At 35.8% G+C, this 12,753-nt stretch overlaps 1 protein-coding gene across 2 annotated transcripts in view; it reads right to left on the bottom strand.

The window, feature by feature from the left end:
- Positions 1 to 12,753, bottom strand: part of LOC117211474 (putative transcription factor SOX-15) — a 68,128-nt gene that overhangs the window by 32,399 nt on the left and 22,976 nt on the right. For both annotated transcript variants that reach the window (XM_033455400.1, XM_033455401.1), the window contains exons 3-4: positions 5,576 to 5,759; positions 2,877 to 3,147 (exon numbers count right to left, since the gene is read on the bottom strand). In XM_033455400.1, coding sequence (XP_033311291.1) covers positions 2,877 to 3,147; positions 5,576 to 5,759 — 455 coding nt within the window. The remainder of the gene's footprint in view (positions 1 to 2,876; positions 3,148 to 5,575; positions 5,760 to 12,753) is intronic.

Genomic DNA, 12,753 nt, shown 5'->3' with positions numbered 1-12,753 from the left:
TACATTCATCGCGAGTAACGATTGAAGGGAGAATCAATAGAAATCATTTTGTAACAAACAGCGTAAAAGCAACCTTAACGCTTTATAGATTCTCGGATAGCGAAGGTAAATTATTCATTCCACGTTTGTAATTCAAGTTTTAAACAAGTTGTTGGCGGAAAGCATCAAGACGCACGTGTCGTTTGTTTTCGAGGAGAAGCTTTAATCGAAAAATAGCGACGACGATGGAAGGTACAACCTCTTGACTTCCAATCGCGCATATGCCTTTTAATATTAATGCACTACGTTGGCACCTACGTAAGGAAGCGAGCATGCGTCGAGTCGCAACGGTGAATTTACGACGTATTAAATTGCGCTACTCGATATCTTTGTAATTTTCTCCGATGGGCATAAAACTTCGTACTTACGACCAAGGGAAATAGCCGACCCCAAGGATTTGACTCGAACTCGTGTTCCTTCACTATGTTTAATTAAATCAGCCACCGGAATATGAATAAAGACGTAGAACCTCGATCTTTGTCCAACTTACAGTTGCTATTACAATTTCATTATTGTTTTTAGATGTTAGTACACTTTTTACTACTACAACTTAATTTGTTAATATGTATTTATCGCGTGCTTATTGTTATCTAAGATTTATTTGTTATTACAGTATCCACGAAAAAGTATGGAATACAAAATAAGGAAAAAGTGTTTTACGTTTAACATTAAAACTATCAATCACTAATGTGGATCTATACATATGTATATATAGTGAATCACGAAAGTAGATGAAAACTACTATTGCATACACATTATCCGTTATATAAAAGATTTCACATTTAACGCTGCAGTGACATATCATGATTATATTGGCAAAGGGCGTAACTAATCTGGAAATGTAAATAGAAATTCCGAGATTCATTGTAAACATATATTCGATAACAAATTAGCATGCAAGATGAATAACACATACCCGTTAAGAATTAGATATGGTTCTACTGAGAATATTGAAATTTATTAATGTAACGTTTAAGCACTTTCGTGATGTTTGCAAAATGTAATGTAAACATCTTTTATATACACGTTAATATTTGTTTCAAATTATACCAATATAATCACGATAGTCGTGTCTCACAACAATGATAACGAAATTTAAGAATGTTTCGTATAAGACAGACAACATATTTATGACATATTCACGATATATTCAAAAATGTCTACAAGTATTCGAATCGACATCAATTTCTTTCATAGTACCAATATACTTGTAATTGGTATACTTGTAATTTTACAATATATTTTCATTGAACTTTCATATCTTTTCCCTGTTTGTAATTATCTTGCATTTCTTCGTTGAATGATTTGTAATATACATATATTTTTCATTCGAAACGAAGGTGTCTTCTGATGAAATAAACGGAAGTAAACGAAAACGTTTCGTGACAAAGAAAATTCGCGATTATCGCCTGCGTTTTCTCTGCCAGTTCGTACCACCATTCACGTTGAACACGTGACGAGTAATTAAATTAATAATAACAGCCGTACACGAAGAGACTTTTCCGACTTTCTTATTCCCAGAACTGTCTGGGAATAAGACCCCTTTCCAAGTGAAAAAGGTTTTTCTACAGCTTCGTTGACGCTTCTGTCTTTATTCGGAACGCGCTTCTTCGCTTTATTAATAATTCATTAACCCACTTTATTAAGCGTCATTCGATCGTCAAGTCGAACAATGGAAATATCAGCGGCTTTCTGTCCGAGTTTATTTGTTTATTTATTTGTTTATACGCGTATAATATATGAGATTGTGATTTCAACTTTTCTCTTTGATCCGTTATCTCGAAAGTAATTAATTATGCCTTTATTGCGGTATGCAGGAAGGATTGGAACGTTCGATACAAAGGCAACGCCTTTCTAAATTCTTTCTGTATATGTCTCAGAATGTTCTCAAACGAATTAATACCAATTTAATGATTTATTATTATATCCAATGATTCGTCGAATTCAATCGAGTCTTTAACGATTCCCCACGCGAAACAGTTTTATTCTTGTGATTAAAAAGAGACAAGAGAAATTGTTTGCTAAAAATGAAAACTTGAATATCTTGGCGCCCACATGCTACGAGTGCCGATGAAGCTTTAGAGAAAACTAGTAATTGTTAAAATATCGAAAGGCTTTAAATGGGCGAATTTTCAAATATAAAAAAAACACTTTGTTGTTATTTCATATAGAAAATTATAGAAAAATAATTTGGAAAATTAGCTTAATGTTTTTTATATCTTTCACTTGCGAAAAGAAATTATAACATATGTAAAATATATAAGTGAATTAGATATTTACAAAATTGCAATAATTAGTTATTTTACTGGTTGTATAGCACAATTTCTAAAACACCGTAGCATAATACTAAATGTTTCATATATAAAAAAGACACAAACTAATGGCTAAAATACTCAGGTTATAAAGATAATAAGAGAATAAAATAAAAAATGGCATAGTTTGCAAACAGACGGCCTATCTATTCAGCTTACGCTGATACTTCATACCTTAGTAATGTAAATCCATCCGAAAACATTTGTCTCTATATTGAAAAATATAGATACCTTTGTTGCCAAATGGCAACACCGTACATTCAAGAATTAAATGAGTAATATTTTTCCTTCGATAAAATTATTCGATAAAATGTGCCCCATTATGAGCAATAAAATAAATGCCAAAACTTGAAATTGTTAGAAGAATTTTGAACACTTGAAACTTTACTTATTCGTAATGTTTTTGTTTTAAATATATTCACGGTGAGATACAATTCGTGAAATATTTGCCTGGAAAAGACGAGTTTCGTGTATCGAAAGCAAGAAGTCGGAAGAAAATTTTCCGAACGTCGAACGTGAACTTACCGAGCATCTTGCTGAGATCGGCGTTGTGGAGATCAGGATTCTCGTCGGCCAATTTCTTGCGCTCGACCTTTGCCCAGACCATGAACGCGTTCATCGGGCGACGTATCCGTTGCTCCTTCAGGCTTCTCTGGGCCGTGCTGCCTGGATGGCACATCTTCACTCCCGCGGGAATCGGCGAGATGCCTTGTTGATACTCCAGCGACGGACCGGAAGCCAACCAGGACATGTCCTCGAGTCGCTGTTGCACTGGGCCGCTCAACATTCCTGGTATCTGAAAATCCATTTCCGATTTCTCATATTCGATTTGTATTTTTTAAACTTCAGCATTTAACCTTCAACTCGTGGTCTTTCATTCTCGATCTTGGATCGGTAGTCATCGATTCTCGATTACCGATATTAATTGCACTATTTTATAATTGTGATATTTGCGTAAATTCGTATTTTTATAAATATATCTGAGGAAGGTAAAAGGAAATGCATACAGAGACTCGTTTCATCTATTAAGCAAATACTATAACGAATATTATCATTTTGATACTTTGCATAATTTTACATGAATATTATGTGCATTCTGTGTATTTTTAAATTTCCCAAATCTAATTACAACGATTACGCTATTCTGAATACTTTATACATTTTTACATATGTATATATCTTGCACATCTGCAATTTTAAATTGCACGTGCATAAAAATCCGCCGACTATTAATTAATAATTCTATCGATACTCGATTCTTGATTCTCGCTCGTAGTTGGCATCTAGGTTGCCAATTTCCAAATTATTGTTTACAAATTCCACCTTTCAAATTTTAAATCCAACTTCTCTTTGCCATTCTTCAGTTAAGGTCCACAATTTCCTGATTTCAATCTGAACGTGCAATCAGTCAGAGAATCAACGAAAATGATCCATGGATCGATTCTTCCCGATAATTACGCGCTTATTAACGAAAACGGGTGAAAGTCGCGCTCGATATTTTCCGATTCCATTAATACGTAATTACTGGGAGATATTAATCGGGCAGCTAATGAACGCCACTCGAACGCGGTGTACCTGGTATTGTTGCCGAGTAAAAGCTGTTGTTCAAAGGTTGCCAGACTCTCGTTAGAATCGGCATTGTAATATAATGAAAATGAATAATGCACGCAACCGGGCGATAATAACGGCTGATAACTTAATGAACGTAGGATACGGTGATAAATATTGAGCCTTCGTGAGACCATATGATGTCTGTGTTACAATTGCTAGGTCGCCATAAGAAGGCAGAAAAATAAGAGAAACGTAGTATAAATAAGAGATGCATATGAATTTTAAGAATACTCAACGAAAGTCTCTATTTTCTGGAAATGTCTTAATTCTAATATCAGAATACACGATTACCGCTTAACTCTTTAGAAATCAAGTATATAACTAATACCGATGGAGTCCATCGACTTTACTTTTGTGCAACTCCTATTGTAAGAAATACATTGTTGTACGAATCGATATACGACGTACGTATATTATAAATTCTTAATATTTCTTTAAAAACCGTAACTGATATGAATTTTTTCGTTTAAATCAATCGAACAAAATGTAGATAGATACAAATCATCTTTTATAACTTCAGGTTGAGTAAAACAGGTAAAACAATTCCGAATGGTTACGGTCGAGACTATTTCCTTTTCGTATCATTTCTCTTCGAGTTGCGAGTAAAGCCAGCTCCACACGTCCTTTGTATTCCGAATGCCAAATATTCGTTGTTTCACTCGCAATTACATATCGTTGATTTACTGGGCTAACGACACGTTTCAAAGTATGTCAATTTTGAAATATCTGCAAATTTAATTCAAAAACAGAGCTGTAGGTATTGTTCTAGTAATATATTTGTTATAATTCCTTAACAAGAACAATGCCATGGCTCAAAGAACATTACGTACGTTGTAGAATAAAGAAATTTTCCTATTTCGAACTGGTGAAATAATTAACTATTTACTTGAACCGATTTATTTCAAACCGACTTGCTGAAGAATCTAATTTCTTCAACTGCGTCATGCTTTTACGAAATCGTAATGTATATCGATATAGCATTATTTAATTAATAAACGCACATTGCTTACGTACATTGGTAGTTGTACGCGAATACTTAGCGAGCAATTCATACGTCATTAAATGACGCGTATTTAATATTCAGTGAAATAATGAATAATGCTGAATGTTTAGAAATTTCTATGTCACGTGTATTTAAAGTACACGTGTGCTGTATATGCACAATGGCATATGCATAGTGTACACTTTTTGTAATCCACTTTTTCAGATATATTAAAATTAACGATTTCGAAGGTGTGTCATAAACCAAGCATAAAATATCCATTCTTTTCCATCATACTACTGAAATCTTAATTATACATGTATGTACATAGACACAATATATTTAAGTGCACGTTAAAACTTCTGCTGTGAATATACGAACGTATCATTTACAAGTAATATATTTAGAGGAATATTAAAGTTTGGCAGTTATAACGTTAGCATATGCGTCAAACCATAAACCGTGGTGTGAAGCCGGCTTAACCCGAGGAACGCTATAAAATAGTGAGAACGTAGGTGTGCGCGTGTCACGTTCGAGGTGAAACAGCGTTCCGTAAATGAAAAATATGCGAGCCTATTTCCAAAGGAACGGTCTCTCCTGTCCGTGCTGGATCGACCGAACCTAAACGTACCGAAATGATTTGGGTGTCAATGGGCATGGAACTGTCGTTGCCGTCGATGTTCGACTCGATGTCGTAGGCCCTCGACGTAGGAGTCGCATAAAGCGAGGAATGAAGTGCCAAGAGTCCAGGGGATCCGCCATAACTGCTGACCGGTGGTGGTGTCACCTCACCCCTGTCATAATTATCCAGCATCCTATAAATCCAAAAGCGAATTTATTAATCATTAGTACCGTTTATAACATACACAGGCGGCTTTTGATTAACGGTAAAATCGCTACGCATCCGGTGCGAGTTCGCGCGCAATAGTACCGATGAAATAACGCGGTCGTGTATCGTTTCGCTTCAACGAATGACTTGTTTGTCATGTGAACATGCACATCACGGTGTACAGGCTGCTTTTCTCCGATAAATCTCGATGTTGAAAGCGACCGGGAATTATTTTATATCGATAAACTTCTTTTATGGACCGTGTAAAACTCGGCGCGGTCGAGTGATGCGACGTCGTATAGATTTTGACCTTAGAGTACCTTAGGCAATAACATACATGAAAAAATGCTATGCATACGGAAATTTAAATTACATTTTTTTTTTTTTACTCTTATGACTAGACTGCGGACGTTTATGCAAATTTGAATGTTTGTGCATAAGAGTAGAAAAATAAATCCTGATTCGAGATTTGTTTTATCGTTTAAATATCATATAACAGATGCTTTTCTTGCTATGCCTATTATATATTTCACATATTTTTGCATATTATATACGTGTATATATGTACTTATGCATAATATGATTTTTTGTATATTTCGTATTCATGTATTTTTTTTTATCTACCTTTGTATGTATATATATATTTTTTGTACATATAAATTCTACATAAATGCATAAATATCTAGATTATTTTCTATTAACTATTAAATCGTTTCAGTTCGGTTAAGTTCTATCGTTTTTATTATTACCATTTTTGATCTATTCTTTTAATATTTCGTACTTGGCAAAATTACTATTGTCATTTTCATTTCTAAATTTTTCCTACAGATACAAATTTGAGAAAGATTGACAAAATGATAAAGCTTCGATCAAGAGAATTTATGAATTTTGCAGAAGAGATAAATCAACAGTAGTAACTGAAAATATTAATTCGACGTATTCGCAAGCTGTAAATATAAAGGCATATCAAACAGAATCTTCGATGTAGAATATATTTCTTTAATTTCTTTCTTCAATATAGTCTATAACTTACGGTTTACGGAATAATTTCGTTTCTTTCACTAGACTCGACAGTTAGCTTTTCGAATTCTATTTGCACAGTGATTAACCGGTACGGTATAATGCGAGACTTTAAACTTAGAATCAATTATGCGTATAGAACGCTATATAAAAGAATTAATAGCTAATATATCGTATTAATAATAAAACAGTAATAAGCATAATGTATTAGAAATAAATAAGAAAAGCAATCGCAGCTACTTATAATACGCCTTGTAGAAGCACCTGCTACCGCGTTGTAGATTCGAATTTCTTGCTAATTTCGATGAATTAATAATACTTCTCACGTCATTAAATTATAATTGAAGTGTTGACCCAGGAAGAAACGAGTACAAGTGCAAAGGAAGCGGTAATTAAAACTTCATTCCAGAAAACGCGAGTCCATCTCAACTTGGGATCAAAAGCAGCGCCAATCTGAATGAGGAATATTCATTCGGCTTTCTTTATCGGTAAACAATGCGACCGATCTTTTCCACGGGCATCTCTCCTCATTAAACATTGTACCAATTACCTTCTTCGATCTCTACCTCTAAACTCTTTTGCCGCGATAACTAAATTTGATTAAATGCACCGCGGTGCGTTCCAAAGAACAGAAGAAATACACGGAACAAAAAAGTAAAGTAACTCAAGGGAAAAGGTAAGAACGAAGATAAAAACGACTGACGGAAGGAAAAGATACGAAGTCCACAGTGTGAAAAGCACAAGTCATACTTCTCGCTGTTTTTAAAAAAAGAGTCAACCAATTCCATATAGAAATTGTCTTTCCATTTGATTCTGCGATTAAATATGCATCTTGGCCAGCTTCTTCGACATTTAATCTAATTTACATTAATTATAATATTAATTATGCGTATCTATCGTCCCCGATTATTTCATATTAAAATACTCCTTTTTAATCATCGAGCGATGTGAAAGCTAGAAAAACAGTAAACTTATTCATGTTCTGGTGTGTGCTCTTCATATGTCGTATGAAAGCGTACAGAGAACAAAATGTAAATGTAAGAAGAAACCAAAAAAAACGAAGAAAAAGTGAAAGAAAAATTGTGCCGAGAGGCCAAAAGGGAACACCACCGATTCTCTACAATTCACGTTTTACCTTTCGCTGGAAACTGTATAGATTGAATTTTTCCATTCATCTTCCTAATTTCATACCAGAAAACATCCAAGTACACGCAGACGATAACCACTAATGTGTGCAAATCGAAAGAACCGAGGAAAAGAAAAGACGAAAATCGATAAATATTAGCCAATCTAATAGCCAATATCCAACATCGTATCACATATTAATCATTCGTAAAAGACATGCGAAGATACGGAAGACGACTATAAAACTCGCTTAACAATCGCCAAAGTCACATTCGATCCATCATGTTTCTTCGTTCCCGCGCTAAAAAACCTGACGAAACGCCGACAAATTTGTCCGCGCCAAAAGCCATGCTCATAATCGAATCACAAATCGTGCGTCGCACGCCGACTGTTCAGCTTTTTCATCCTGGCTTTGTCACGCGATATAAAGTAGCCGTGTTTGGAACTGACTCCGCGGAATACATATTCCGATTAAAAGCAAAAGTCAATTATTCCGATTGTCCGGCGCGTCCGTCTCTCGTCTGTGGATAGGGGGCGAAGACAAGGACGAGTTCCGCACGACGCGGTTGGAATACCATTCTCGATCCGTTCGATACCGGGGGCAAACGAGAGCGCGGTCGCCTCGTCGGCCAAGAAAACAAGAGATCGATTCGTACACGCCGGCATTCGTATATACGCGAGGTAATTGACTTTGGCGTCTCTGTTTCGTCGTCGTGGCCGTCCACGAGGCTGAAGAGCAACTCGCTGCGGTAAGAGAAATGCCCGGTGAATCGGTTGCTCGTGCCCGTGCAGCCCGATTGATCTGTCAACCCCGTTAGGAAAAGAGTTGATCGACATGAATGAACCATTCAAGGCCACTTAATGGAATTCCCACGATTGTCCTTAAGGCATAATGCGACCGCGCTGGATATAATAGTAGCAACAGCTGTCTCCGTGCCGTGCCTACATTTATATACAGTCGGCGACTGAAATAAGTAGATTGGTAGTAGAAATAGGTATCAATGAAGTTTCCTTGTACACGGTTTGTTCAGGCGGAAATGTAAATATTCGCTCTTTAATATGTTCCATGCGACAGGATTTCTACGATTCCTACCTCTCGGGACGAAACAAATTGAAAAATGTCCTTTTGCTTGGTTTTTAGCTAAAGCAATGGCTAGAATATACATGTTAGATCGCTGAAGAATATTTTAAGAAATGATGGATTCCCTCCTCTTCGATACAATTTTTGTATCACCTAACTGATTGAAAAATGCACAATTTCGTTTTTAGCGGAGTTTTCTTCACTATATAACAATATATCTTTTTGCAATTCTAATATCTTACGTTTTTAATACAATAAGACGTAAAGCGGAAGATAGAAAGTGGAAAAAAGCAAGCAGTTTAATAGACAACGAAAATCTGATCGTATCTATGAGTACAAAAATTGTTCTATCGAGTGCTACTCACTACTAATTAATCTACGTACTATAAGGCTGTATAATAAATATAAACTAAACATATAACGTTATTACTAATTCGATTAAACTTCATCGATAATCACTTCCACTACCTGTCCACTTATTTCTGCCCCCGACTGTATATAGGTATGTATATATACATATAAATACGTATTAATAGACATTCGTTCATTTATACAATACGATACGCTAAAGTTGCGTGTACATGCGCGGTGTTTGTCCCTTATGCGTGTTTAGATGTGTTCGCATCTGTGTATAAATTTAAAAAAACACGTAATACATACGCGAGCGCATGCATATATGTATATGGACACGCGAGTGTTCCACATAATGGCCATTGTTTCATTCGGTCCGCGAGAGATGCTGAGACGGGGGCAAAAACGTAGCGGCATTTTCATTCAATAAAGTTCGCCGGCTAGTAGAGACGGTTTTTGCTAGTATTCCTCTCGGCCACGGCACACGCTTCCCCGGCTGTTTCTGCTCGAAACGCGCGCCACGCCGCAGCTACTGTTCCGAACGGACTGAGCCATATAGCATCGATAAACGAGATCGATACGAGGTGTCGTTTAATAACGCGTCGCAACCAGACCAACGATCGATGTCCCGGAGAGGGGTCGTTTTGGCGTGGGACGCCAAGTCAACGACCGAGGTCTTATTTTCACTCTATTCGTATCTTTCTCCTTGTTCTCTTATTTTCAGTCATTTTTTCTTTTCCGAAGAAAGAAATTTTGAAGTTCATGACACGGATTCGACAATTTCGTCGATTCCTTTATCACGATGTCACTTTGGTGACTGAACAGTTGTCTCTTTGTTTTTATATTTTGGTTGGATATTTTTATGGCCAAGGTGAAACAATGTGTTGAACAGTGTCGCAAAGGTGAACAGTGAACAGTGAACCTGCTAAGTGTAAAGATATAAGCCTTTTAAAAATGGGTAATAAATCGACGAAGTTATGTAAGAAACAGTACGACTAATGTTGGAAAAAACATTTTTGAAATGTTCGACAGGATGGCAGAAATATTCTTCTAATTAAAAAAGCAAATAAGAAGAAGTTTTAGTGATATGAGAATGATAATAAATTACTCTTCTGTCTTTTTCTTTCTTTAATCTTCGTTTGTAGTACACATAATTTTACGATGAAAATGTAGAATATCTATTCGAAACCTTATTTATTCTTCTCCTGTTTAATTATGTTTCTTTTCTTGGTATGATTTATAAAAATATGTGCAACGGGATTTCTCCTCGGTAGCCATACAAATCTGACGAAAGAACGATGCGTAAAAAAGAATACATTATTGCTCAATGATGAATATATTTCGCCTTTGATTGTGTAAATTGTTTCCTTCTTCAACAGCTAGTTAAAAGACATAAATAACATGCTAAAATTACGCTACATTTCTATACGATTAAGGTAAGCGTACACTACCTACACGATTCTTGTCTCAATATCCACTGAACAGATGTTTAATATCTAAATAAAATTTATTTCCCACGGCTGAATTTCAAAGCTGCCAAAGTGCCTCGTATATCACAAACGCAAGGTGTAACTATTAAATCCGTGATAATAAAGTCATTCGTTTTTATGTATTTTCTATATGATATAACTATGTACGACTATTTATGTAAACTTTTAGCTTTATTCGTAATGTTCGAAATAGAGGCGATTCCAGATACTTCAGGCACGAAGACTTAGAAAAATTCCAAGAGACATGGACAAGGTTTCCTTGTATATATAGGTATATAGTATATATAATTTCTTGCATTATTTTCGATCCAACCATGTTTTTCTCTCGATAAGCAATTTGCAAAGTTCGATACAAATATTTCGTAGAAAGTTTTTCTTAACCCTACTGTTATCCTTGACTTCTTTTCACATATAACAATCGCAATAGCGATCCTTTCGTATTTCTTTCGAGTTTGAACAATTTTCTATCGACTCGGTCAAAAATGATACAAGGAACGCAGCAGAATTAAAGCATTAAAAATCCTCTTCGTCGTAATTATAAATTAGAATACCAAAAATGCACGGACCGTTTCGTGATTAATTGAAAAACGGCGTATTTATAACGACATAATTAATGATACAAAAGAGAAATATCTAATTACAAAAAGCTTCGAAATTCGTTCAAGATTCCACAGTTGAAGGGAATACTGGTACACATAATAATTTTACTGCAGCAAGAAAGAAAGTGACGTAGAAGCACCGCAACAATACAGCAAGGTCATAATTAAAAGTGTTACCAAGACTTGTAAAAAAGAAGGTTGAATTTCAAGTAGGACGTACGCCAGCAACGAAAAACTGCAAAAACTCACGGTCAAGATTCCTCAGGTTCAAGCCGCGTCGGTGCAGCTGCACCACCCACGCATATGATAGATACGCCACTGCCTTCAGCATTGTTTCTTTAATGATTCATATAGGGTGATTGTACCAAGAGTAGAGGAAGCAGTTTCCAACTGCAAATGCAATGAGCCTGTGTCGTATCGGAAATATTAATCCTGTCGGTGTCGTCGAAGGCCTCCGTGTAAACGTGAATCGCACATTTTAATGGTGATTATAATATGCAGACGACTTTCGTTCTTTTAAATTGCAAATACCAGCTTTCGCTGGGCTGACACGAGATTTCGTCTGAATGAAGTTTCTTGATTAAATACCTCGGCGATTCCTCTTGTCGGCCGACAAGAAACAAATAGTTCAGCAGCTCCTCGCGTTTATAATGGTCTATGAATTCTTTGTGTGTCAGATCGTTGCATTGTTAGAGCGCGTGCGATGAAACAGGTGTCGAAACGAGATAAAATGGAATTAATGACTGTATGTAATTGTATTGAACAATTGTGTATTATACCTATTATTAGAGGATTGAACTTGCTAATAGACATTTAGGGGAATCTATTCCTAAAATCTGTATGTTAACGTTGCATTTGCAGATGTTTGGTTTCGCTTGTTGTAGATGCTTTGATTAGATGAAGATTATGTCTTTAAAACGTGTCACGAAGTGTGTAGAAGAATTGTGGAACAAAAACTTCTCTATGCGACTAATTCGTAAGCAAGATGGATGTCTGAAGTTCTACGATATCAATAAGCAGTATCAGTCGCTTCTCACGCGTCTTTATCATTTAATTCTTCCTTTTTATTTTCTTATCCATGAGACTGCCCCCACTGTCGAAGTTCGACGTAATTCTTTACCTTTAACGACCTTGAACCTAGACTACCAATATGCTGAAGGTTACACTAACTCATCTTTCTTTTTCTTTTTTAAGCAATCCTTCTACTCTACCAATTCCAAATCTGAATCTTCACTTACTATCTATTGAAGTTGAACTAACCGAACCAACCGATATTAAATTGACGAAAACTTGTTCTTTTTAGGAAATAGTCCA

Source organism: Bombus bifarius, unplaced genomic scaffold, assembly GCF_011952205.1.
Source record: "Bombus bifarius isolate JDL3187 unplaced genomic scaffold, Bbif_JDL3187 scf7180000008234, whole genome shotgun sequence".
Lineage (NCBI taxonomy): Eukaryota > Metazoa > Arthropoda > Insecta > Hymenoptera > Apidae > Bombus > Bombus bifarius.
Note: the sequence above shows the minus strand (reverse complement) of the source record. Positions and strands in the feature narration are given on the sequence as shown.